The sequence below is a fragment of the Corapipo altera genome, unplaced genomic scaffold (assembly GCF_003945725.1).
Source record: "Corapipo altera isolate COAL_440 unplaced genomic scaffold, ASM394572v1 164, whole genome shotgun sequence".
In the NCBI taxonomy this organism is placed as follows: domain Eukaryota; kingdom Metazoa; phylum Chordata; class Aves; order Passeriformes; family Pipridae; genus Corapipo; species Corapipo altera.
Window position 1 is genome coordinate 1,039,182 of NW_020884969.1, and position 27,738 is coordinate 1,066,919.

A 27,738-nucleotide genomic window follows, 5' to 3' on the forward strand; every position below is an offset into this window, starting at 1 on the left:
CTTCTATGGTTCTATGATTCTACAGCTTCCCTAATGGACAGAACCACTCCCCGCTCCCAGAATTGTCCCACTTACACTGAAAGATTTCTCCCATCTCCACATAGTTTTTCATTGGATCACAGGCAGAGATGACCATCCCTTTAATAAAGATGGGTTCAGTATCCTCCAGTAAGGTTAAACTTGTTCCTTTAAATTCCTCAGATGATTCCTACCCAACGACAGCCAAAGCCAGACCTCTATCAGGACACCACATGCTCAGCAAGCTGACCATGGGCTTCTGGGGACAGAAGAGCTCTTTTCCCTTCCTCTCCAGGGGTGCTACAATGCCTTAAGAAAAGGAGGCTCAGGGGAGAACTTCTTACCTTTTACAAGTCCCTGACAGGAGCGTGCAGTGAGGTGGGTGTCAGACTCTTCTCCCAGGTCACAAGTCACTGGATGAGACAAAATGTCCTGAAGTTGTGTTAGGGAAGGTTTATGTTGGATATTAGGAACAACTTCTTCATGGAAAGGGTCGTCAAGAACTGGCACAGCTGCCCAGGGCAGTGGTGGAGTCCCCATCCCTGGAGGGATTTCAAGGCCATGTGGATGGCTTTTAAAACTGGGGACACAGGTTAGTGGTGGCCTTGGCAGTGCTGGGGGAATGGTTGGACTTGAAGAGCTTTTCCAAACTAAATGATTCTATGAATGGAAGCCACAAAGTGCTCTAGCAACAGTTAACAGGTCTGCAGCTCTCCTTTTCGTGGCTGACAAGATTCCTGAGAAGGACCATCACCATCCATGTCATGCTCCAGTAAACCCAAATAACAGCCTGGATACCCAAGTTCAGTTAAAACTGCTTTCCTTTCACTCACTTTCTACTCCAAACCAGGCAGTGCCAGGTCTGTACACACACTGAGATGATGGCTTAGCATATTCATTAAAATTCTCTTGAGGTTTGATTTCTCCCAACTGTCTGCAGCAATCTGGTGCCTTTTCTCTTAGTGATTCACTTTGGGAGGAAAAGACCTTCTTTTTTTTTTTCTCTGCTTTACCCACCAAGGTCATAACCCACCCCAAGTCCAGCACTGAAAACATTAAACCCTCTTTTTTTAGTATTTTTGTTCTGCTGCTGTACTATTTTAGCAGAAAGCAAACCTTATAGAGCTTATGGAAATGTGACATTAGAAGAGAATCACTCGAAGGCATTTCAGCTACAATTAACATTTTTCACTCCTCGTAAAGAAAATAAAAATAGTTTCTAATTGAATCACTTGACTGAATAAACACTGGATTAAACCAAGAGGGGAACTAGTAGGCAAAAAAATGAGGTTATCCACATGTCAGTGTTGGGTTTGGGTTTTCCAGGCAGATTTGATCTGTGTGGCAGCACTGGGGGTGTATGAACACTCTGCCACGATGGCTTTCTGTGCTCAGTAATAGGGACAGAAATGTCTCCAGGCACAAACTGTGGGCAGAGTCAAGGAGGCAAAGTTGGTCCTTCCTTCCTTCTTCTTCCCAGCCAGAGCATTCCTAGGATCCATGGGTTTAAAAGGGCTGGTTAGGGATGTCAATATAGACAACACACTTCAAAAAGATTGAAAACAAAAGTAGGGCAGCCCAAAGAGTCCACTGAGCTTCTCATTTTCTAGTAAATACAAGTTTAAGTTTAGTCTCTGACTACAGAGAATCATGGAATCCCAGAATGGTTTGGGTTGGAAAGGACCTTAAAGACTATCCATTCCCATTCCCTGCCATGGGCAGGGACATCTTCCACTATCCCTGGTTGCTCCAAGCCCTGTCCAACCTGGCCTTGAACACTTCCAGGGATGGGAAAGCCACAGCTTCTCTGGGCAACCTTTGCCAGGGCCTCACCACCCTCACAGGGAAGAATTTCTTCCCAATATTCCATCTAAACCTACTCTCCTTCAGTTTGAAGCCATTCCCCCTTGTCCTATCACTCCATACCCTCATAAAAATTCCCTCTCCATCTTTCCTGCGTGTTCCCTTCAGGTACTTCTGATGACTCCCAACTTCCCATCAGAAGTCCCCTTGCAACAAACTTCCTATCCTCCACACAGGATTTGTGCACCCACACTCTGTTTGAGTGTCTGTGCCTGGGAATTCTCCAGGACAGGCTACAACCATGGCAGGGCCTCCCAAAGCAATCCAGGGATAGGATTGATCACATCCCCGTTCCCAGATCTGTGCCCTGTGCCATGACCTGCCATAGATCTGACCCATGTGCAGCCTTGGCAGCTCTTCTGGGGATGCCACGAGTGTTGATAACAAAGAAGCTGCTTTGGAAGCCAAAGCCAATTTTTGAAGAGCTCCAAGTGGGCTCTATCCAAAGCTTCTTCTCCTTCTGACAGGTTTAAGGTCAAACACCTTAGACTGGTCACTCTGTCCACATGACAGGCTGAAGTGTCCTCATTGATGTGGAAATCAAGTTTGCTCTTAGTACTGTTGGAATTAGATGATCTTAAGGTCCCTTCCAACCCAAACCATCCTACTGCTGATGCCACACGACGTGCAACCAAGAAATAAAAACCCTTTCTTTATGCCAAAGTGAAAGCCTCCAAAGATGTTGTACAGAAGTGTTTCAAAGCAAAAACGACTCAGAACAAAACAAAACAACACAAATTGATATTTTCAGACTTCCTATAATGGATCTTCTCTTTGGTTTTTTTCCCATTACCTTGTTTTTTCTCTCCTTTCCAGCTTAGCTGTTGCTTTGAGCTCTACTGGTGGTAGAGAAATGCAAAACATCACTATGGAATACATAAAGAGTGCCAGTAAAGCAAATTTTTGTTCACTCCTCAGAACAAATACTTCATTCCCCGACACATTGAGCTGCCACAAAATAACCTTTAGTAAAACACCGTTTAACAAGTTCTCTTTGAAACTTCCTGCACAGGTTCAATGCTGGAGTTAATGAAACCACAATTTCCCCTCCTATTTGTGAATGCCAGAAATAAAATCGTATTAAAGAAACAGATTAACAAATTAATAGGGAAAAGGTCATCAGTGATTATTAAAGACTAAATCATTAATACCTGGAAGCTGGGAGTATATGAAGATAGAACTCATGGAATCATGGAATGGTTTAGGTGGGAAGGACCTGAAAATTCATCTTGTTCTACGCCCTGCCATGGGCAGGGACACCTTCCACTAGCCCAAGTTGATCCAAGCCCCGTCCAACCTGGCCTTGGACACTTCCAGGGATTCAGGGGCAGCCACAGCTTCTCTGGGCAACCTGGGCCAGGGCCTCACCACCCTCCCAGCCAACAATTCCTTCCCAATATCCCATCTAACCCTGCTCTATTTCAGTGTGAAGCCATTCCCCCTTGTCCTGTCCCTCCAGGCCCTTGTCCAAAGTCCCTCCTTAGTTTCCTCCATCTTTGATCTCTATCCCCATGACATCCTTTTGCTTCTTGTTTTCCCCTACTTTTTTGACTTCTTGTATAAGTTTGCACAAGATACTTCAAATATTACACATCAGAATGATTCTCATGAACAGGAACAGCCACAGGTGACCCCAGTGGAGTTCCCACCTGCAGCAATCCCTAATCCTGGGAGCACAGTTTGGCAGACCGAGTGAACTGGCTGTGTAGCTTATTTTTTTGTTCACCAGTGTCTCCACAGCAAAAAGAAAAAGTAAGAAACCCCCACTGGCCACAATAACAACAGAGAGCTTTTTAATAACATCATTTTCACAAATACACCATGTTCTGATGCTTTAAAAAAGAAGCAGCTTCGTGCTGCGTCTTCTGTTTTCAGGCCCAGTGATGTGGGAACATCCCAGCCTGATCCTGCACGGGGCCTCTCCTGAAAATAAAGATCCTCTGGGAACTTCCTGGAGGCTCCAGGTCAGAAGATTTTGTCTTTGACTTGTTCTATAATGGCTCTTTCAACCTCTGGGGCTATCACATTTTCATCTTATATATATCTTTAATAAAACCAGGAGATGAGAGAGATGGAAACAACACATCTCAGTGGGATACAATTCAAATAAAGTTGTTAATAATAAATAATATATTTAGTATTTATACTGCTGCTACAACCTGAGCCTGTGATTATGGGCAACGCTGAGATAAATAGATGACAGGAACAGAGGACAGCAGTGAGGCCATTAGGATTTGAAATTTGCCACGAGGCACAATCAGGTATCTAAATAATAAATATCACTTTGGTTTCTTGGAGCCTGAACCAGACAAGATATTAACCCTGAGAAGTCAAATTCTGAAATGGAAAAGGGAACTCAACCTTGATTAAAGATGCAGCAGAGCTCCCTAAGCAGAGCTGCTGCCTTCCCTTGTGGACAAAGAGCTTTTTGTTTTTCAGGCAAAAAAATATTTATTCTGCCTTTCATTTTTAAATTCTGAATCAGGCTCCATTTCTGTATCCTGGATTTTAAGGTGTAGTGAAGTTTTCTTGGTCAATAAGAAGCTTTTCTGTTGAAAAGGAACATGTCAGTAATGTCAGTGTGGGCAATTTTGGAGGTAGAGCTGCGGGAACTGAGATTTAATGCATCTCTTAGAGTTCTGGTTGCCAAGGTTTTAACGTGGCAGCAGCAGCTGTTCTCACCTTTCCAAATGATTTTTTGAAGTGAAATTGGTACATTCATTTTATTTCATGACCTGGCAATTGGCATCAAGGACAAATTATAATTTAGAGGGTTATATCAAGGTTTTGTCTGCACTTCCAGGAGGATCCCAAGACAACAATCTCATGATTACAGAGACAAAACTTATTCTAACTGGTCTAGTTAATAAAAATTACATATTTTCTACGAAATCTTGTTCTTCAATTGCTACAAAAAAACCACACAAAACACTCCTACCCACAGTACCTGACATTAACTTTGATCTCCACAGTATTCTGTACTTTGCCTGACCTTTCCTTCCCTCCTCACAGGTGAACTGGGAAAAAAAAAAAGGGGAGAGGTGGAGCAATTGGCCAATCATACCAAGGCACAGATCAAGAGCATGGGGAACACTGATATTCTTCACAGTCATTAAAATTCCTATATCCTGTTCTTATATGAAAAAAAAAAAAAAGGAACAGACAAAGGCACAACAGGAATCTATTCTCTTGACAGAGACCTAATAATAAAAGAAACCGTTCTGAACCATTCTCATTACTGCTTGGAAACTTTAATCTTGTGGTCTTAGTTCCTGCTCATGAAAACCTTCAGATCCCTTTATAAGCTACAGAAAGCGAAGGGAATGTTTGTAGTTGGATTATACAGTTAAACATTTTGGAGAGTTGGAGCCACGTTGGAATAGTGTTGTGGTGTCCAGAGGAAGGGTTTTACAAGCAAGGCAAGGCCCTGTCTCAATATAAGGAGAGTCACTGAGTTGATCTAAGGGCTGGAGCCCCTCTGCTCTGGAGCCAGGCTGGGAGAGCTGGGGGGGTTCACCTGGAGAAGAGAAGGATCCAGGGAGGCCTTCCAGCACCTTCCAGTGCCTAAAGGGGCTCCAGGAGAGCTGGAGACGGACCTGGAACAAGGGATGGAGAGATAGGACATAGGGAATGGCTTCCCACTGTCAGAGGGCAGGAATAGGTGGGATACTGGGAAGGAAGTGTTGGCTGTGAGGGTGGTGAGGTCCTGGCACAGGTTGCCCAGAGAAGCTGTGGCTGCCCCTGGATCCCTGGAAGTGTCCAAGATCAGGATGGATGGGGTTTGCAGCAACCTGGGATAGTGGAAGGTGTCTCCATGGCTGGGGTTGGAATAAGATGATCCTAAGATCCCTTCCCACCCAAACCATTCCATGATTCTGTGATTCAATGAACATGCTGATGATTTGCCATAGGACATTCATCTGTATTTTGTAGGGAAGGGGAAATCTGAGAACACAAGAACTATTATCCCATATTCACTTGTTCTATATTTCTATTAATAACTTGTGAAAAATGCCAGTCAGACTTTCAGTTGTCACCTTTAATGACCATATTTTTTATGCATAAATATATAAAATAAGCTCCACATCACAAAGCCAAACCCTCCACAAGCCTTTCCATTCTTAATCCACACTGTGCCTACCATCAGCCTGCTCTGGGGTCATCTGGTTGTCCTGCCCTCTCCTTCCAGTCTAAAGATGAAGCAGAGATGGAATTAACTTGGTAAATCACCAAAGGCAGAGGAGGTAACAGAGCAAGAAATTAATTTTGCCTTTCTCCACTCCTTTCCATCAGCTATTTCCAAGTCTTCTGGATGACCTTTGAAAGCCAAGACCTGGAAATCTTACAGAGAAGAATCAGTCAAAAGACTAATTGATATGCAAGAGGCAACACTGTCCCTCAGAAAAACGTGGGTTTGCTGCTTAGGAAATGTGAAACAACCTCACAATCAACTATTTTATGTAACTCAAAGCAGAAAACCAACTCCACATGGAATACTTTTATATTGAATTGTTAATTTTTAGAATTTGTGATTTGTGTACGAGAGAAAAAGCTTCAGAAAGGTACTGAGAGTTGTCTGGGTTATAAATTGGTTTAATCTGCTGTTATGTTCACTAAGCCTTCTAACTAATATCCTATAATAAACAGACATATTCATATTTTTTCTTAAATTACAGTCACCGAGGATAAACAAAGAAAACAACTCCAAGCAAAGCAAAATGACCTGCTTAGATGTTGAACCACAAGCCTATAAACTGCCCTGTTTTTAAGAAAATCATCGTTAGCAGCACATTTTATATGGTAATTGTACATCACCACTTTCTGAATAACAGCAGCAGAGTTTCTCCCTTCTGATTTCAGAGCCACTTGAGCTATGCAGATTTCTAAAAGCTTATGAATATACAGATAAACAGAATTGTTCTGAACATCTGTAAGCAAAATATGAAAAGATGTTTCGTGCTGAATGAACATCCTGGGCTGTCTAATGCTGGCCAAAAATTGGTGTATTTATGGATTAGGCAAAAGCCCTGAAAATAGCACCCACTCCAGAAAGCCTTTTCAGATTGTCCTCTGTATGGCTGTCACCACAAAATGGAAAAAGAATTTTCCATTCCATTCCACTCAATTTCCAATCCTGTTCCTTCCCTTCCCAAACCCTCCCAAACCTTCCCTTCCCAAATCTTCCCAAACCTTCCCTTCCCTTCCTATTCCATTCCATTTCTATTTCTATTCTATTCCTATTCCTATTCCATTCCATTCCTATTTCTATTCCCTTCCCTTCTCTTCCCTTCCCTTCCCAAACCTCCCCAAACCTCCCCAAAACTTCCCTTCCCAAACCTTCCCTTCCCAAACCTTCCCTTCCCAAACCTTCCTATTCCATTCCATTCCATTTCTATTTCCATTCTATTCTATTCCTATTCCATTCCATTCCTATTTCTATTCCCTTCCCTTCCCAAACCTTCTCTTCCCAAACCTTCTCTTCCCATTCCATTCCTATTTCTATTCCATTCCATTTCCCTTCCCTTCCTAATCCATTCCATTTCTATTCCTATTCCATTCCATTCCTATTTCCCTTCCCTTCCTTTTCTTTGTATTCCGTTCTATTTCTATTACATTCTATTCTATTCTATTCTATCCCATTCCACCTCAAACATCCCTTTTCCCATTTTTCCCTATTTCCACCAAGTTCCTGCCTTTTTGGCTCCTTGTGGCACTTCTGCACCGTTTCTAAAGTGTCCATTATTTGTTTGTCTCTGACCATTTCACACCCTTTCCATTGAGCCCACGTGACAGTTTGTCACTAAGAACAAGCACCAACATCAGCATTTGGCATAAAATTGTTAACAAGAAAATAAACCAAAAGAAAACTTCCAGGCTGCTCCCCACAAGTCCTGGAACGCAAGGATTTACTTCCACAGCAACATTAGTTGGCTGCCAGTGGTTCTGTGGTTTAGGCCACAGAAAGAAACTGTGTTGGGTTATTAGTGCTGCAGAATGAAAAATAAATGCAAGGGTTTGGCCTGGAAATGGCAGGATGTTGTGCATTAAACTGTATTAAAAATTAACAAATTATTAATAATAACACAAATGAGAAATTGCTGATTTTTGTTCATAGATACAGACAAAAGTAAAAGCAAAACTCACACTTTATCTAAGGAACACACTTTCATCATTTGAAATAGAATTTCTGAAGAACTCTTTCTTTTGTTCACACCCAAACTTATTAGGAAGTAACAATGGGATGGGCAGACATAGACTTCAGGACAGTTTAGGGTGCAAAGCCAACACCAGGGTGGACCAAACACCACATTCTTTTAGTCACTGCAGCCACTCATTTAATTCCTCATAATCTGACGGGATCCCACTCCCAATTCCCAAAAACCAAAGAGGAAGAGTTACCTGAGCAGACCTCCTTGTAGGTGGGGTTTGGGGTGTGACCTCCTGCATAACCCACTTGAGTGGAGTAGACTCCCTTCTGCCTCCAGAACTTCCTCTCAGCTCCCCAGAAACAGCCCATACCTGGATATGGCATAAAACACACATTATCACATCAAAATGTGCCAATTAATCACTCATTTGCATATTAATTACACTCCACGGTGGAGGCAACATCTATAGGCAGCACCTGCTGGTCAAGTGTTTTCCAAGATTATTTATAGGGTAACTACATGGAAAAATCCATTCTGCATCAGAGCATGACACAAATAAAGCTGATTTATGCTTCTGAATATCAACATATCACCAAGGACAAACCTTGCAATGGTTCAAAGGCCCAAACAAGGAGAATTCTCAAGCACACACCAAAAAAAAGTTACTTAAAAGGCAGTTGTTCTATTTGTGCAGCACCGTTTTTGCTCGAGTTGATTAGGAAGCTGTCAAAACACAATAATTTGTATTAATGGCAAACAGTTATTTCATTTTCTGCTTTCAGGCAGAGGTGGCAGCAATAATGGATTATATTATGGGTTATGCAAGAGGAAAAATGCTTCAGTTTAGCAATTTATTCACGGAGATACTTGATGTTCACACAAGATTCTGGTGGTCGTTCGCCCACGTGGCCAATTATCAAAGGACATCAGACTGACAAAGGTGTGAATTAGCAAAACTCTCCCAGTTAAAGGAATCAAGGAACAAACACAACCAACATTTTCAATTGTCTGATGGCTTAGTTAAATAAATGTTTAAGAGACTAATTATTAGATTATTCATTTAGGGTGTCATGCCCGCTCTAGTGTTGTGAAGATGATTCCTGATTGTGTATTTTCTCTCTCAGCGATAACACACTGCCTGTTATTATTCCCTTTCCAAAACATTTGAAATAAAAGGCAGTTAAAAATAAGCTAAATATTAAATACACTTAGAAATCAATGACCCATGCTGGGTTTTCTACCAGTAACACTGAAGATTTGACAAGTTAAAAAATTACAGAAATGATTCTTCAAAGTACAACCAGAACCTTTCTCAATCTCAATGGCTCACAAAGGCCTGTTATTCCTTTGAATCTTCAGAGGTTAACTTAAACTAAAGTTGTAATGGACCAAAAATTACAGAGGTAATGACTGGGATTTCTCCTAATTCAGGTGTTCAAGCAAACTGCATAAATCAGGAGCTCAACCTGCTCCTGGAGGCTATGGAGAGAGGGAGGAACCTCCTGAGGACAGTTCAGCCCACAGAAGATATAAATTGATGATCTAATTAGTTATTTTCCCCTAATTACAGATATCACTGGGGCTGTTAGGCTTGGGTTCTTCAGGTAAATCAGGCTGGTGGCAATTTGTAGGACCTCTCTTGAAATTCCCTCCCAGTTTTGCTTCTGAACTTTGTTCCCAGAGGCTTGATGAGTGTGAAAAAGTCAAGAATCTGCATGTCCCTGTTAAAGTGCTGGAAATGACTGTTCCCTGCTGTCAGAGAGTGAAATAGTTAATGGCTTAAACATTGTAAGATCACCACAAGACTTTTCTCCGCTGCAGCAAACTGCAAAGAAGCAGCTGCTCACCCAGCAGAGCCCACTCATCCCTGAACATGCCAACTGGGAAAGCACCTTCAGATCAGAGAAGTGGGTGCCACTGTCCAACTATCCTGGGTGCAGATGCACACCTGAAGCTACAAACTGCATTTCCAGATAGGGGAAGAAGGCTAAGAAAGGGCAAATCCTGCAAGGTGGGATAATCCTTCTTATCATACCAAAGTCCTCCCTTACATGATGACTCCGCTGTGAAAACCCCTCCTGGGAGCATCAAAGACTTGTGACATGTCCCGTGACGTGATCCACGACAAAACTCCCCACCCAGGGGAGGTACAAGGCGTTCCCACCTGAGCTGGAAGTGTATAATAACTCAAGAAACCTTTGAGGTTTAGGGGGGCCTTCCCCCAGCCCCAACAGATCAAAACCACCACTTCAACCAACAGACATGGAAGCTGCAACTCCCAAGTTTCATCGCTGGATCCAGTGGGTGGTGATTATATATATCAGTCAGCTTATATATATATATATGCTTTAATATTGTTATGCTTTAATAGTGCTATATTGCCATTTTTTATGTTGCTATATTGCTACAGATGCTTTAATATTGCTGTAGATGATAACACCCAAAACAGCAACTTACCTGTTTACCTTTGAAACAAAACTGTCCTAAAATAAACCCTACATATATATGTTTACAAACATTGATTATTCAGTGTTGTTTCACTCTAATTCACCCCAAGGGATTTATTAATAAGAACCTGGGTTACCTTCCCCTTCTGGGGCGGGTCATAGCACCTACACACTCCCCAGCACTCACTGTACTGCAGCAGGGATTTTGGCAGGAGACATGGGATATTTTTACAAGGAACTTGCCCATAAACCTGTGTTCACGTGTGTTTTTACACGTATGAGTGAGAAATATGGATTAAAACATGCTTCCAGATTGGATGTTAGGAGAAAATTCTTCACCAAAAGGGGTGAAGCCCTTCCCAGGACAGGGGTGGAGTCCCCATCCCTGGAGGGATTTAAAAGCCAGGTGGATGTGGCACTTGGGGCCATGGGTTAGTGGTGGCCTTGGCAGTGCTGGGGGATGGTTGGACTCGATGATCTCAGAGGGCTTTTCCAACTTAAACAACTCTGTGATTCCTTGTTGATTTGATCCAATGACCTCAGGATCCTCCTCAGAGGTTCTTTCCCTTTTCCCTCTCCCAGTTCATGTCTGAGTTCATCCTGCTGCCCTTCCCCTGAGAGACAGAGACATTTTATTCCCTTGCTGAAGCCTCCTCCTCATTTCTCTGCCACCTCACAGCAACAATAAATCCTCCCATCCACGGGAACAGATAAAATTGAAATCTTTGTCATAATAAAACAACCTGCTCCTAAAGAGACATAATTTACAACAATACAGCACTAAATTGCTTTTCCACAGGATTAATACAATCAGAGGCTGATGTTTGTTATTCTGCTAAAGTGGTGCCAGAGAAATTGTCATAAGGAGAGAAATATTAACAATAAAACCCCACATAATATTCCAGAGTTAAGACACGTGAGCTCATGGAGTGCCTGTTTTCCAGAGCACTGTCTGTCTTAAGCCATGGAAAACATGCACAACTACTAAAACAGGGAAATAATTGCAGTTCAAGACTTGTAGAACAAAAAGAAAAGTTGACTTTCCCTAATTATTACTACTCTAGGATGAAAACTGAAGAAATAAATAATTTAAATAATAAATTTAAATAATTAAGTAAAACTCAGAGGGGGGAAAAAGGGCAAAAAACAGTAGGGAAATAAACATAAAAGCCAATAAGCCACCCCTGTTATAATTTGAAACTAGAAAATATGAATGCGATTTTAAACTATTCATGAAGGAATTTGCATAATCCCCAGTCCTGGTGAAGTGAGTGGAGCTTTGGAGTTAGATAGAGAGCTTCCAGAGGCATTCCTAAGAGAAAGGGAAGAAAGGAAATACTGGGGAACATCCTCACGTTCCCAGAAAGAAAAGTATTATTTGAACATAATGGGAATTGCAGAAGAGTGTTTGAGCATTGAAGATATTTGTCACTTTTTAATTGCTAATTTGCAAAACAAAACCTATTCTTTTAGTGATAGGTTTTGACTGACTCTTAATTGGAATTTCAAAAGGTACTTAAAGATTTCTTTTTTTTTTGCTTTTTGAACTTTAGAACCAAACAGACTCAAACAGGAATCTTTAAAGGTTCAGTCATCCCTATAAATAATATTAATCATAGAATTGGGGGATAAATGATAGTACCATATTCCTTTCTAGAATCCACATCCTTTTCCTCAAACTATTCTCTTTATGGATCCATACACATATAGATCCTCTAAACATCTCTTTTTGTCAGCCATGTGTTTCCACGGGCAACCCAGAGTATTTTTATATTTCTAAGAAATAGTCACCATAAAATTAAGTATTCTTCTAAAATAATGAAAGCCAAGTGCTACTCTGATAAGACATAAACATCCCATTCTTGGAGATAATAAGTGGTGAAATATTCAGAGAAAAACTGAGCAGAATTGCCTCCCAGGTGATTCCAGAGAGGAACAGCTTTATGGATTGTGTTAAACACGTGGACCAGGTCTGCACTGGCTGCACAGGGGCTCAGACATTCAGGGATTAATTTATTTGCCTAAATGGAGACATTTGGGGTCATCTGAGATGCCTCAGGACATCCAAGACATCTGAACACACAAGGCTCACATAGATGAGAGAGGAATTGGGAGAGACACAAGTCATTCCTGAAAGGCATCCTGAAATGCTCCTGGGCATTGGAAATGTAACTGTCCCCTGGAATCACTGAATGGTTTGGGTTGGAAGGGATCATCTCATTCCAAACCCTGCCATGGGCAGGGATGCCTTCCACGGGCCCAGGTTGCTCCAAGCCCCATCCAACCTGGCCTTGGACACTTCCAGGGATCCAGGGGCAGCCACAGCTTCTCTGGGCAACCTGTGCCAGGGCCTCACCACTCTCACAGCCAACAATTCCTTCCCAATTTCCCATCTCTCCCTGCCCTCTGACAGTGGGAAGCCATTCCCTGTGTGCTGTCCCTCCATTCTTTGTCCCAAGTCCCTCTGCAGCTCTCCTGGAGCCCCTTTAGGCACTGGAAGGGGCTCTCAGGTCTCTCTGGAGCCTTCTCTTCTCCAGGTGAACCCCCCCAGCTCTCCCAGCCTGGCTCCAGAGCAGAGGGGCTCCAGCCCTGGGAGCATCTCCGTGGCCTCCTCTGGACTCGCTCCAGCAGCTCCACATCCTTCTAATGTTGGACTCCAGAGCTCCAGGTGGGGTTTCACCAGAGCACCCCATTTGCACTTTTTAAGGACAGAGAAACCAGTCCATACCCCACATACTGACATTACAAACCCCTGAAAGTCTCTGAATCTGAAGTTGAATCAGATCTCCCAAAAACAAATCGATTTGTGTCTCATTTCTCATTTCCCAGTTGCCCATTTCCCTTCCACACCTATAAAAAGTGACTGACCTGACCAGCTCAGTATGACTCTCTGCTACAGCCTAAACTAGATGGATCCTAAGAAAAATTGCTAATTCCAAAGTTATTTATCCTCATAATAATGTTTACAGCTTGTAATATTGTTAGATCCTTTCTTTTGTGTACTGCTCACATCGGCCATCACAAGGGGACAAAAATCAGATGGGAAAATTTATTTGAAAACTCTTCAACATTCAAGATGTTTTCCTCACTCCTACAGGAAATTTCACGATTCTCAAAGGTACCTTTTCCTCACCTTTGTTCTGATCCCTTCTCCAGTGCCTGTTCCCATCTCATCTTTGAATCATTCCCGGTCTCTACGCAGATTCCCTGATGCAAATTCCTATTTATGATTCCATTATGCAAATGAGCTGAGCAGTAAATTTGCATCAGAAGGGGATTCCTGATCCAAACTCAACCCTCACAAGCTGCACCCACTCTGTCCTAATTAGCGTCCATTAACTCCGAAGCTCCGGAGCTGCTGGAAAAGGCTGAGCTTCAGGGACTCTCAGCTTCCCATTTATTCCATTTATTTAAAGGAACTCACAGCAGGTGGATTGTTTCGTATCCAGGCCAATTTTCATTTGTTTCTCTGATATATCCACATAGACGTTATTTTAATTTGTGGAATATAATTTTTTAATGCCTTTTGTCCTTTACTTTTGTCGGCATTTCCTTCCCCTCTGGCATCAGGTGCAGACACACCTGACTCCTGAGTATCCACCAACCTTTCCCTCCTGCCAGCTTTATTTCCAAGCCTTCCCATTCCCTCCCAGCAGTCCAGCAGCCCATCCAGAAGTCTCTTTTTTGTCATATTTTGAGGAATGAATGCATTATTTCCTTGGCATGCCAAGCCTTCCCTGGCCTGCTGCCCGCAATCCCTACTCCCACACTCCAAGGCACTTTTCCATGCAGTAGATTAAGGAGCTGTTCCAATGCCAGGTCGGCAGCGGATGATGAACTGCAAAGGATATGGATCCTGCTCCTCCTTCTGTTATCAGGATTTTACAATATATTCCACTGGTAGGGGGGGAAATGTCGGATTTAAATAAACCCTCAGAAAAATCAAACAAGCTGGAGCTGAGAGAACAAAGAGCAGCAGGTCCTGGAAACCTCTTCCCTAAGCCCAGATCAGGAAGGAGCAGGACAGGATTTATCCAAAGCTCAGACAGAGGAGCCTGGCTCTGGTGCCAGATTCTGCTCCAAAACCCTGGAAGCGATGGCTGTGCCAGCTGCTCCAGTGTTCCAGGACCCAGCCAACAGGAGCTGCTCCTATACATTGAGGCAGGAAAGGACAGCCAAAAGTACATCCCACCGGCTACCATGGAGCATCCAGCATTTCCCCTGGAGCTGGAGACACAGTTGCCAATATCCCACTTCCCTTGGCCACTGCAGGACTTGGCCCAGGTTTGGAATACGATTGATTTAGTTCCCTCTGTAAAATCTGGAGAAGGGAATGCTCAGCTGCTTTGAACTGAAATGGTTTTGGTTTTTTCTCCCTCCTGTTGGAAGGAATAAATTGAAGCTCAGCAAGTTCCATACCTATGGAATAGTGCTCATTTCCAACATTTCTGCCAAATGCCAACTGTGATTGGCATTTTCTCTTAAAAAAAATCATGGAGAGCAGTTGGTTCAGCTGATTGATTGAAGTTGGGCCAAGGACTGGTATTTCTGAGCACTGAGCCAAAGGGAAGGTTCTGCTCTCAAATTGTGGGGACCATTGATTTTTAGAATTCCTCAGGTTGAAGTGGGGACCTTGGATTCACCAGGGAAGGTCAGGATGAGGCCTTGGTGGGCACCATCGTGTGCATCCCACTAAAGGAACAACCGGCAAGTTGGTGACAAGGAAGATGTGAAGGGATCCAGCAGATCTCTAGGGAGAGGCCATGGAGATGCTCCAAGGGCTGGAGCCCCTCTGCTCAGGAGACAGGCTGGGACAGCTGGGGAGATTCACCTGGAGAAGGATCCAGGGAGAACTTACAGCCCCTTCCAGTGCCTTAAGGGGCTCCAAGAGAGCTGGAGAGGGACTTGGGACAAGGGATGGAGGGACAGGACAAGAGGGAATGGCTTCCCACTGCCAGAGAGCAGGGTTAAATGGGATACTGGGAAGGAATTGTTGACTGTGAGGGTGGCTGGCCCTGGCCCAGGTTGCCCAGAGAAGCTGTGGCTGCCCCTGAATCCCTGGAAGTGTCCAAGGCCAGGTTGGATCAACCTGGGCTAGTGGAAGGTGTCCCTGCCCATGGCAGGGGGTGGAATAAGATGACCTCTAAGGTCCCTTCCAACCCAAACCATTCCATGACTCCATGATCTCCCTGTCTGGACAATCACATCAGGATATCCTGGCAGCCCAGCAGAACACCCAGCATATCCAGTCTACACACAGTGGTTGTTCACCTGCTTACAATGTGGACACAAATCCAGAAGTAAACTTGATCTAAAATCCCACGTGAAGTGAGTGAATCCAGCTTTGCTGAACACTTTGATACTGTCTGTGCACTTACACAACCTTTACTAAGGGCCTGAAAATCTAAAATGATCAAAGCTGTGTCCTCAAGACAAAAATACAGCGTTAAGCTACCCCAGAGCCTTTGTTCTGATTTTTTTCCAGTTCTTGTCGAGAATCTGGAAAGAATTCCAGACTCAGATTGAAATGCACCATCATTTCAAATGCATCTTTTCCTCAACACCCCATCATGTAGAGTGCTTTGGGCAGCCATCTGGATGCAGAGGGAATTCATGTTATCAATCAGGACTTGCAGCAAAATTGTATTACTGATACCCTCAGGGGGTTCAACATCCAGAATATTTGAGCAATCACAGAATATTTGAGATCCCTGGAAAACAATCAACTAAGAAATGGTTGGGAGGAATATGAAAACAAAACAAAACAAAAAATTGAAATTGAGAACAAGCTCTGCTGAAAGAAATAAAACTCCTGGTGACAGATGGCATTAAGAGGATGATCTTCCCAGATAAGCATTGGCTCTAATGCTACAACAGGGTTGATAAATATGTTGAACAGCTTGCCTGGGGCAATTCAAACAAAGCCCTGGGCAAGGAATTTAAAATGCAGTTTGCCTAACAGAGCAACTAAAGAGGAATTTCTTGGCTCACCATTTTGCCAAGGCATGTTCTGTTCACACTGCATGAATTCCCAGAGAAACTGTTGGGTTTGCTGCTTTTTTTTTTTTTCCATAGGAGAAGCAGAAGCCTCATGTTCATTCAAATTAACAAAAGCCCAGGAAATTTGTTCCTGCCTGCGAGGTGGCTCCTGACATCCGTGTTTGTGTATGGAGGGATGTTTGTATGGAATCTGCACAACAGATTAGGGTTATTGTAAAAGGAAAAGCAGACTATCATCACAGGAGAGGAATATTTTACTGTCAAGAGAAAAACTGCCATGTTTTCAGCACCAGAAATAACGTGTCATAAGGATGACTTCGGAAAAAAAAAACCCTGAGACAACAGCCCTCGAAGTGGGAAAAGCAAGAGGTGGATGCAGAAAACAACTGGCAAAATGTGTTTATTCATTCCATCCTAAAAGCATGTTACAACTTATAAATAATACAAAGTCAACAGGATTTAAACAAAGCTGAAGCCAATCTCAAGAATGTTAATAAGGCACAAAGCACAGTTGCTCTGAACTTCTCAGTTTGAACAAGAGAGGTTTCAGATATTCCTATTTAAATGCAGTTTTGAGCTTAACCAGCAGAGAGCAGGGACAGACACAAGTCAGTGCATCACAACACTTTCCAAAGTTCCAAGGCCTTATTCACCGCCTTGGAATTCTTTCCCACCCAATAAGCAGCAATATTTAAACCATTTTTATCCTGAAGATCAACAGAGCCATTTTCTGGGTGACTCCACTTAATAAAATTCCATCATCTAAATTCCCTATTGGAAAACTTGCCTCTAATTCCAGGTATAGCCCACTCAAAAAAATCATTTCTGGTGATCTGAAAGGTTCCCATCACACACACTGGAAGGAGAAGATGGAAAAGCAACAGAGGCCAAACTTTCTGACCTTTAGGAGATGGCCCAGAATGTCCCTGTGCCTGTGACACATCCCATGAGCTGCACCTGGAGCCTTCAGAAGTTCAGCTTGGGTCTAAATAATGAGAATCTAAATAATCCACTTCTCAGGAAAAGAAGAACCTGTGAGAGTGAGGAAATCCAACAACCTCTGCAGCTCTTCCCTCCCTTTTTCCACAGACTTGGGGTACAGGCTTTGTTCCTAATCACTGCAAAAAGCATTTTGCATACATGAAATAGAATATATTAAATATTACTGTAAATAATCCACAACTGAGGAATGAGTGGTCCCAAAGCAAAAGAATGAATCCCTTTTGGAAAAATACCAAAATATGCCAATTAACAGGTCTTTGTTTAAATCTCTTTTTCATGCCATGACTATGACTTTTAACAGTTGGAAATGATCACCTTTGAGGTCTTTTCCAACCTCAATGATTCCATGATTCTATGATTCTATGTCTATTTAAACAGCACTTGATAAAACTATATATTCTCTAGCTTCTTCCTTCCCAAATTTCTATTCTTCAGTAAAACTTTGGATTAAAAGTAGCAACTTTCACCTAATTCATCTTCTGCCAGTGGAATCTCACTGCACTATAGGAATGTGGAAAACACAACAAAATAAAGACTTGCTTCCAAAAACACAGAAAATATATTGGAAAGTTGTGAGTGCTGGAACATGTGGAGGCAAAGAGAACAACTGGTGACCTTGATATTTGTGAAGTTGAGGAGATAACCAGTGAAGATGCCTCAGGACAGTGGTCACAGCCTCAAACCTGCCAGAGCTCAAGGAGTGTTTGGACAACACTCTCAGGGACAGGGTGGGATTGTTGGGGTGCCCTGTGCAGGGCCAGGAGTTGGACTGGATGATCCTGGTGCATCCCTTCCAACTCAGGATATTCCATGATTCCATAAAGACAAAGCATGGGACAATAGGAATCAAAAATGTTTAACAATAAATAGAGAATTCATCCAAAAATTACTTCAATGTCCTACTCCTGAAGATTTCCATCCTAAAGAATGTATTTGGTCTTTGATCAGAGAAACAACACAGAACTCCAGGATGGTTTGTGTTGGAAGGGACCTTAAAGCTCATCTTGTCCCACCCCCTGCCATGGGCAGGGACACCTTCCATTAGACCAGGTTGAGGTTTAGTCTAGTCCACTTTAAAACTGAACTAATTCTGTCTACCTGGCCTTGTATAAATAAAGAATTCCATTCTCTTTAGACAGGTGTAGAACTGGGAAACACAAGATGAGCAGGAGGCTTTGGAAATTCAGGCCTGAATTCTGACTGTAAAAGATATTCTCTCTGCAGGTGATTTCTATCATCAGTGGTGTTGCTGTTTTCAAACCCAAAGAACATAAATCCTTTGTCCCAGGTTTGAATTTCACTGTGCTGTGTTCTGGGTACAAATGCAGAACAGAACAGCAACATCCTCCAAAGCTGAGCTTTCACTTTACAGGGTCATTGGCATCGTTACATTGCTTAAACATCAAAGGGATCTGTTACAAACTCTTTAATTCAGCAGTTAGAAACCAATAAACACCTGTTTCCTTTCATGTTTGGGGATTTGGGAATGTAACTGAGTGAATGCTCGTGGCTGGGATCAACTGGTATCATTTTCCATGAACAACTGACTCACATCCAAAGCAGTATTGCAGCAAAGATGGATCTGACCTGTAGAAAAGAAGTGCTATCCACAAAGTAGGAACAATCAGTCCTTAAGTGCAAAATTTGGGACTAAAATTGCAAGTATTTCATGTCTAATCAATTAAAGAGGAGTCTTAAGGAGTACTTGAGGCACCTGATGTTTCTTGGCCACAAAGATGATGACTCAAGTGTCCCAAGGACACAGAAAAAAGGCAGGAGTTATGGTCAAAGTTCTGATTCCTTGAACTAGTTATTTACTCTTTTTTAATTTCTCTTACCAAATAAATTATTGAAACTATGAAAATGTGATGAAGAAAAGCATCAGAAGCTCTTTACACACCTCTGAAATCTCCAAAAACGGAATCAAATCTTAACCACAGAACCATAAAATCAAGAAATGGTTTGAGTTGGAAGAGACCTTAAAGCTCATCTTGTTCCAACCCCCTGCCATAAACAGAGACACCTTCCACTAACCCAGGTTGCTTTAAGCCCTGTCCAACCTGGCCTTGGACACTTCCAGAAATGGGGTAGCCACAGCTTCTCTGGGTAACCTGTGCCAGGGCCTCACCACCCTCACAGCCAACAATTCCTTCCCAATATCCCATCTCTCCCTGCCCTCTGGCAGTGGGAAGCCATTCCTCCTTGTCCTGCCCCTCCATCCCTTGTCCAAAGTCCCTCTCCAGCTCTTCTGGACCCCCTTTAGGCTCTGGAAGGGGCTCTCAGGTCTTCCTGGAGCCTTTGCTTCTCCAGGTGAACCCCCCCAGCTCTCCCAGCCTGGCTCCAGAGCAGAGGGGCTCCAGTCCTGGGAGCATCTCTGGGGCCTCCTCTGGACTCTCTCCAGCAGCTTCACATCCTTGTGCTGTTGTTCCCCAGGGCTGGAGGCAGCTCTGCAGGTGGGGTCTCAGCTGAGGGGGCAGAGGGGCAGAATTCCCCCCTCCCCTGCTGCCCATGCTGTGGGATGAGCCCAGGACACGGGGGGTTTCTGGGCTGGGAGTGCCCATGGCCAGGGCATGTCCAGCCTCTCACCCACCAGCACCCAAATCCTTCTCCCCAGGGCTGCTCCATTTGTTCATCCCCAGCCTGGATCAATCCCAGGGTCGCCCCCACCCAAAGTGCAGCCTCTTAATCTGAATGATCCCAGCAGAAAATCCAAGGTTACAGTGACTAAGGAATAAATCATGCCCATGTCTGGCCACCCTTCTACCTCCTCTGAAGCAGGAACAGTTTCTTAATATATTATGTTTCAAAAGTCTGTCAGGGATAAAAAGAATCACTGCTACAATAATATGTTGAAGAGATTGAGATGGAGCTACACGGGCCTATCAACAACCTGATTACTTGCTTCATTGCAAAGCATCACATCTTTAGTTCAGCCATTGATCTGAGGTTTTCAAATCATTTCATGATCTTCCTTCCCTCTGAGCATCCCAATGTTTGGCAGAGATTCATTTTAGATCATCCTCGGTCATTTGACACACTTTAGTGCTCTGCTGCTCAAGAAGAACTTGATGTACACACAAAATAAGAGATGTCATCAGGGCTGTGTAATCCATTCGATTCTCTTGAAACTCTGTCTTTCATATAAATTCATCTCTCCAATAATAGCAAAGCCTTACCCTTGTCTTGTGAAAATCTCTCTAATCTCTGGGCCACCTCAGGGAGCTCGAGATGTAGAAAAGCAAAACAAAATATATTCTATCATTATGAAAGCAAAGCAGCACATTTTGTTACCAGCAAAATCAGAATCACTCTTAGGGCCGTGTTGCAGAAAATAATAACTTGTTTACAAAGTTTGTTTACTGGAAGGAATAGAAAAATTGCCTTTTCTTTCCTTTTTTTTTTTTTCCGATAACTATTGCTGAGTTAAATGAACTGCTGTAGACACATTCAGCAAAAGTAATCTCATATTACTTATTATATTTATAGCCTTAGATTTCAGACAACAATAGAAAGCTGTAGGCACCCTGACAATTATTTAAACTTGCAATCTATAATTGCTCAGGAGCAAAAAATAATTACATTCAAATAACAGGGCAATTCAACAAGCAGCCCTTTCGTCCTCCTTTCCCCTTAACCCTTTTCCTTTTTTATAACTAATAAATGCCTTCCAAGTGCACCTAAAAGATCATTAAAATCTATTTTGAATCATAGCTGTCCTTAATGGAAATATGGAAGTTCCAAGAGTTATTTTCTCATCTGCTGGGAGCCAATGAAATGATGGTGTGTTCTCACTTGGAAAAAGAGAATAACCCTTCCCTCCCCACTCCCAAAAAAGACAATTACTCAATAAAATACCAGAGAAGATTGTTAGAGGAAAACTAATTTATATCCAGGAGGTCAGACGGAGGCCAAATATAAATGTGGTTAGTCATCTACCATTTATGCAGGAAACTCATTCCCAAAAAACATGGCCAAGTGTTGAAAATGAACTACAATAAATGCCAAGGTAGAGGGTCAGCACAGCAAGGATGTCTTGGCAAAGGAATTGTCATTACTCCCAGCAAAGTCCATGACCTGCAACTCTCCGAGAGGTTTTCTTAGACATCCCAAAATATACTCTGCACTCTGGATGTGGTTGGGAGAAGATTGAGCTGGAGGAGCATATGGACACACTCCTGCTTCAACAAACAGCCTCTCTAACCTTGAAGCTGCCAGAGATCCTTGTAGGGGTGTATTTGGGATGACTGGAGCTGTCCAGCCAGGCTGGGATAACTCCGGTACCACAGTCACAGAGACACAGCTGTGCTGCTCCAGGGTGGGAACAGTGAGAGGTCATTCCATGGAATGCCTTCAGCCCACCTCCTTCCCAGCAACATCTCCCACATCCATGCCAATCCAGAAAGAGCTGTTTCCTCTTTTACAGCATCACTGGGCAACCAGTCACTTTGTCTCCTTTGGGGCTTGGGGATTTTTATGGAGATACAACTTCAAAGCAGGTCAGGGGTGATTATTAGAACGTTTGTCAAGTTTAAAAAACTTGTCCAGCAGAAAAAGATTCCCAAACATCTTTAATTCATTATTTGTTATCACTGATCACAGAATGAAGGAATGGTTTGGGTTGGAAGGGAACTTAAAGCTCATCTTGTTCCAACCCCCTGCCATGGACAGGGACACCTTCCACTAGCCCAGGTTGCTCCAAGCCCTGTCCAACCTGGCCTTGAACACTTCCAGGGATCCAGGGGCAGCCACAGCTTCTCTGGGCAACCTGGGCCAGGGCCAGCCATCCTCCCAGCCAACAATTCCTTCCCAATATCCATCTAACCCTGCCCTCTGGCACTGGGAAGCCCTTCCCCCTTGTCCTGTCCCTCCACCCCTTGTCCAGAGTCCCTCTCCATCTTAAAGGAGTGGCACCTGGGATGAACTACTCCCAGAACCACAGGCAGGTCTCATCCCAAAGGGAATCAATTTGTTCTCTCCAGAACAGTCTGGGAACAGTTACATGCCCAGAGCAAGGAAAGAAAAAGAGAACCCAGGTGTGCATTTCTGTAGCAGAGTAGAAATAACGGTGTGAAGAGGAACCATTTAGTGACCAAAAGTCCTTCTACATCTAAAAAGCACGCCCAGATCTTTAATGCAGCAGCACAGCAAAATGATCTTGGGTTTATTGGTCTCCAGAAAGCAAAGTAAATTAAAATCTCTTTATCTCCCACAGGTTTAAACCCCTTCACACCAGAGGAGTCTGAGTGGAAACTCTGACGGTTAAACCCCCACATTTGTCCTCTCCTGGCTGGTCAGGCACATTCCACTGAGCAACACTGAGTGACTCCCACCCTGGATGTTGGTGTCAAGGTTTGTCTGGAGCTCTGGGAAAATTCAGAGCCAATAGGAAGTGCTGAGGGAATACAAGAGAGGGACGCAATGACACCAACAACCACCATCACATCAGACTTCCCATCCCAGAAGAAAGAGTCAAAAAGAACTGGATGACCATCCACCTGAGGCTCCATGTTACACCTCTGGATACCAGGAGGACACCTTGCCCTTGCTGCATCCATGTGCCTTTAGATGCTGTGCCTAATTCCGAACACTTTCCTGCATTTCTCTCCTTTTGCCTCAAACACGTGTCTGCTGCTCCATAATTCATAACATGAGTCTCCGTAATTTCCAGACAAGGTTCAAGCAGAAATGTGTCACACCAGGATTATATTATTTATGAGCAGAATGTTGGATTTCAGCCAATGACACACCAATAAATTCCATCTCAAAGCCTGACACATCACATGCTGTTTTCCCTGGCTCACAAACAAACAGCTACAGCTCTGCTTCAAAATTACTTACATTCAACTCAAATCAGAATTATTTTTTTTTTTTGTGATTAGCTCTTATCTTACTTGGAAAACTGATCATGTCATTTCTTTCTTCTGAAATGTATTTTTGCCTTCATTTCTCAAGTGTGTCCTGAACAAAGAGCAAAGTCAGGTGGTCTACAATGAAAATCTGGAATAAAGTGATGTTTCAGCCTCTTAAAGGACGGAGTTTTTACTCTCTTTTTAAGACAAAAGACTTGTGTCACCCAGAAAAGGCAGAGACTGTACCAGCCAGCACAGATTTTCACTGAACATAACCTCATATCAGTATTACCCTAAATCCCCTAAATAATGTAGCCTTATTATATAAACATATATTATATATATTTAATAATATAAATATTATTATATAAATACATACTGGGACATAAGGGATTCTGAGAGCAATATTCTAGGAGCAATTCTTCCCAGTCAACAGATGTGAATTCCCATCATGCAGATGTGAATAACTTAAATCTCCACTATTTGTGTTCCCACGTGACAGGAGCAGCTCCCATGATAGTCAGTTCAGTTCCAAAGATCCAGGAGATCCAGGGTTCAGTTCCAATGGAATGAGATGATTTCAAAGTCCCTTCCAACCCAAACCAATCTATGATTCTGTGACAAATGCACATATAAAGGTATCTGGTGCCATCTGAGATGCCTTTTGCATGTCCTTGGAAGCTGGAGATCAATGATAGTTTCCTTTATACATTATGCTTAAATTTACTTGCATGAAGAATCCCTAAGGAAAGGTATATAAAATCATTTGGGATGTACTACATAAACTGGCTTTCATTCCTTGGTTGAGAAGAGTTTGGATCTCCTGTGAGACCTGGATCATCCCTGGCAGCCCCCCATGGATGTCCCAAACACCCCAGGACGCCTCAAATGGTAGAAAACATTTGCAATGTATTTATGCAAAGGCATCAATTCCCTCTAGTCTAAGAGAGTGGTTTATATAGTGTTTGACACAACAAACAGGGGATGATTTATTTCTCTCTGAAGCAGATTTTCTGAACCAACCTCCAAATGTGTCTTCTCTGACCTGGGGAGGGAAATTCTTGAAGGCAACTTTAGGTTACATACCTAAAATCTACTGAGATGAACTCCAGCCCTATGAGTTGAAAGCAACAATGAGATCAAGATAAAGGTTCAAAAGGATGCTCCAAGGGCTGGAGCCAGGCTGGGAGAACTGGAATTGTTCACCTGGAGAAGGGAAGGATCCAGGGAGAACTTGGAGACCCTTCCAGTGCCTAAAGGGGCTCCAGGAGAGCTGGAGAAGGACTTGGGACAAGGGATGGAGGGACAGGACAAAGGGGAATGGCTTCCCACTGCCAGAGGGGAGGAAGAGATGGGATACTGGGAAGGAATTGTTGGCTGTGACAGTGGTGAGACCCTGGCACAGGTTGCCCAGAGAAGCTGTGGCTGCCCCTGGATCCCTGGAAATGTCCAAGGTCAGGTTGGACAGGGCTTGGAGCAACCTGGGCTAGTGGAGGGTGTCCCTATCCACGGCAGGGGGTTGGAACTGGATGATTTTTAAGATCCCTTCCAGTCCAAACCATTCTGTGACTATGATTCTATTCCATTTGAGTCCTCCAAGTTTCCAGAGTATTTCCAAGCAAGTATTTTAGAAGCAGACAAAGACTTTTATATCTTCAATTTGAAGCAAAGATATTTAATGATAAATTTCTTAAGATCACCAACACCTTGATCAGGTGAGGAAAAACACCTGAAAATTCAAAAATCACTCTGAATTCTCCTAAACTGAATAAGTAATCCATATTTTATCAGTATAGGGCCCTATTTTCTCAGTCTCACATCCCTAGTTCTCAAACTGCCAGGCTGTGACAGAAGCCTTGAGAAGATAAATCCATTAGGATCTGCAAGATGGGCTGACAGTACTTTGTGAATGTCACAGTATGTCTAAAATTATCAAAACAACACCATTTTCTCCCTCCAAAAACCTTCTTGCATATTTTTTCATGGTTGAACACAATAAATCCTCATCACTGTGTGCTTTATTAGCAGGAACCAAAGGAGAAATGCTGATGGTAAATGTGGAGATCCCAGAGCATAAACAAACACACAGAGAAGGGCAGCCTTTAGTCATTAACAGGATAATTTACTTCTATTTCAAACTTAAACCAACTCAGAATGATGCCAAGCATATGTTCATTCCAGTCATTGCTCTATTCCTATTTATCATTGGCAGGGAATTACTTCTCTGCAAGGCTTTTGCAATTGTTAAAGTCACCCAGGTGCTCTGCTGGCTTTTTGCATAGAAAATAAACTATAAATAAATAAAATAAAATAAATAACCACCCTCTAAATTTTAAAAATACATAGAAAAATAGAAAAATAACACTCTTCTTGAGGACAATTCCTGCTATTGGGGATCAAAGAGCCCTGTCCCCAAAATCAGGAAAATTAATTGTGTCTCTTCTACTCATTTATGTGGAAAAGTCCCAAAAACATAATGAAAAGGTTGTTTTAAGCTGAATGATGCTGATTGAAAAGCTGCAATCTGACTTTTAAAAACCTCCAGATCTTCCCTAATGTGCACCATCCACTCTAAGTGAAAACCCACACAAAGCTGAATTCTTCATTACCTCGAGAAACCTAAATTAACATAAAAAACTCCCTGATGGAGAAGCCCAGAGATTGTGTTTGAAGGCCACATTACTTTTGTTTTCAGAAGGAAAAAGGAGATGTGGCTCCTTTGAAAGAAAAGAATGTTCTGAAGGGTTGTGCTGATCAAGGACAGCTTTCACTTTGCATTAGGGATATTTTATTGTCCCTTATTAGTGTTTATAAACGTCAGGAAATGTCCTTGGTAAGACCAAGCACTTTGTTTTTATCTGGGTCTGTCTCCACAGAGCTCTGTAACTGCCCATTTACTTCCACAAAGCTGAGGCACAATTCCATCAAATCAGAGCAGCATTTAATGCATAATGGCCATAGAATTCCATAGGACAAGAAAAACTGAATATGGAGATTTTTATTTCAAAAAGTCCCAGAATTGTGGTTATTTTTGTGTTTATCACCTTATTTTACAACAGGCTTAGGGGAAAATTTTTGGTTCAGGACTTCCCAGTTTAGACTTTCAAATCTTAAACAGAGAACATTCCCTGGCTGTGGTTTAAAAATGAAAATCCCCTGCAGGTCTGACCAGCAAACAGAACATTGCACTCCAGGCAAGGATGTGAGGGAGGAGAGGATCTGTGGAGAAGGATTTGGGGTCATGAAGGCTGGACATGCCCCAGCCATGGGCACTCCCAGCCCAGAAACCCCCGTGTCCTGGGCTCATCCCACAGCGTGGGCAGCAGGGGAGGGGAGGATTCTGCCCCTCTGCCCCCTCAGCTGAGACCCCCCTGCAGAGCTGCCTCCAGCCCTGGGGAACAACAGCACAAGGACGTGGAGCTGCTGGAGTGAGTCCAGAGGAGGCCATGGAGATGCTCCGAGGGCTGGAGCCCCTCTGCTCTGGATCCAGGCTGGGAGAGCTGGGGGTGTTCACCTGGAGAAGCAAAGGATCCAGGGAGACCTGAGAGCCCCTTCCAGAGTCTAAAGGGGCTCCAAGAAAGTTGTAGAGGGACTTTGGACAAGGGATGGAGGGACAGGACAAGGGGGAAGGGCTTCCCACTGCCAGAGGGCAGGATTAGATGGGATCTTGGGAAGGAATTCTCTGTGAGGGTGGTGAGGGGCTACGATGGAATTCCCAGAGAAGCTGTGGCTGCCCCTGGATCCCTGGAAGTGTCCAAGGCCAGGTTGGACAGGGCTTGGAGCAACCTGGGCTAGTGGAAGGTGTCCCTGCCCATGGCAGGGGTTGGAATGAGATGACCTTTTAGGTCCCTTCTCACCCAAACCAGTCTGTGACCCCATGTGTAGGCAGAGGTGACAATAGGGATGAACCAGGACCCAACAGCAGGGTCAGGGATCTGGGATGTGTTTCAATTCTCTGGAATAGGTAACAAAAAGACAAAGTCATGTTCTGGAAGGCAAAAAAAAAAGGAAAATTGGAACTAAGGATAATTTCTTTAATAAAGATAGTGGAAAGGTAGGAGTAGGACCATGATCTGGTTTAAGGACAGAGCATCTTCTGTTTAAGGCATTCCTTTTTGTTCTGCCTTATCTTTACAGGTTTATTCTCTCATTCCAGATCTACAGAAATCCAGTGTCCATTTTTCCACCAGCATGTGAACACAGGACACCATTAATGCTTCAGAGCTCTACAAATACAGCCAATTAGTGCAATTCTTTCACCCTTCCAAGATGTTTAAAGATAATTAGCATGAGAAACACAAATCCCTTCTGGAAGACCTTCCCTCTAGCTCTCAATTATTCCATAACATGATCCTTGGAACATCTGCTGATGTCTCTGTAGATGTTTCTCCTACATCTGGGTCACAGCAC

The 27,738-nt window shown here is 43.2% G+C and overlaps 1 protein-coding gene and 1 long non-coding RNA gene across 2 annotated transcripts in view; one reads left to right on the forward strand and one right to left on the reverse strand.

The window, feature by feature from the left end:
- The window catches only part of MSRA (methionine sulfoxide reductase A), a 253,997-nt gene that overhangs the window by 128,239 nt on the left and 98,020 nt on the right, over positions 1–27,738 (reverse strand). Inside the window, exon 3 of the mRNA XM_027665070.1 lies at positions 8,281–8,400. Coding sequence (XP_027520871.1) covers positions 8,281–8,400 — 120 coding nt within the window. The remainder of the gene's footprint in view (positions 1–8,280; positions 8,401–27,738) is intronic.
- LOC113957498 lies at positions 5,381–26,682 on the forward strand. The gene is made up of 4 exons (XR_003531177.1): positions 5,381–5,392; positions 10,929–10,940; positions 17,017–17,020; positions 26,576–26,682. It is a non-coding gene; the product is annotated as an uncharacterized LOC113957498 (long non-coding RNA).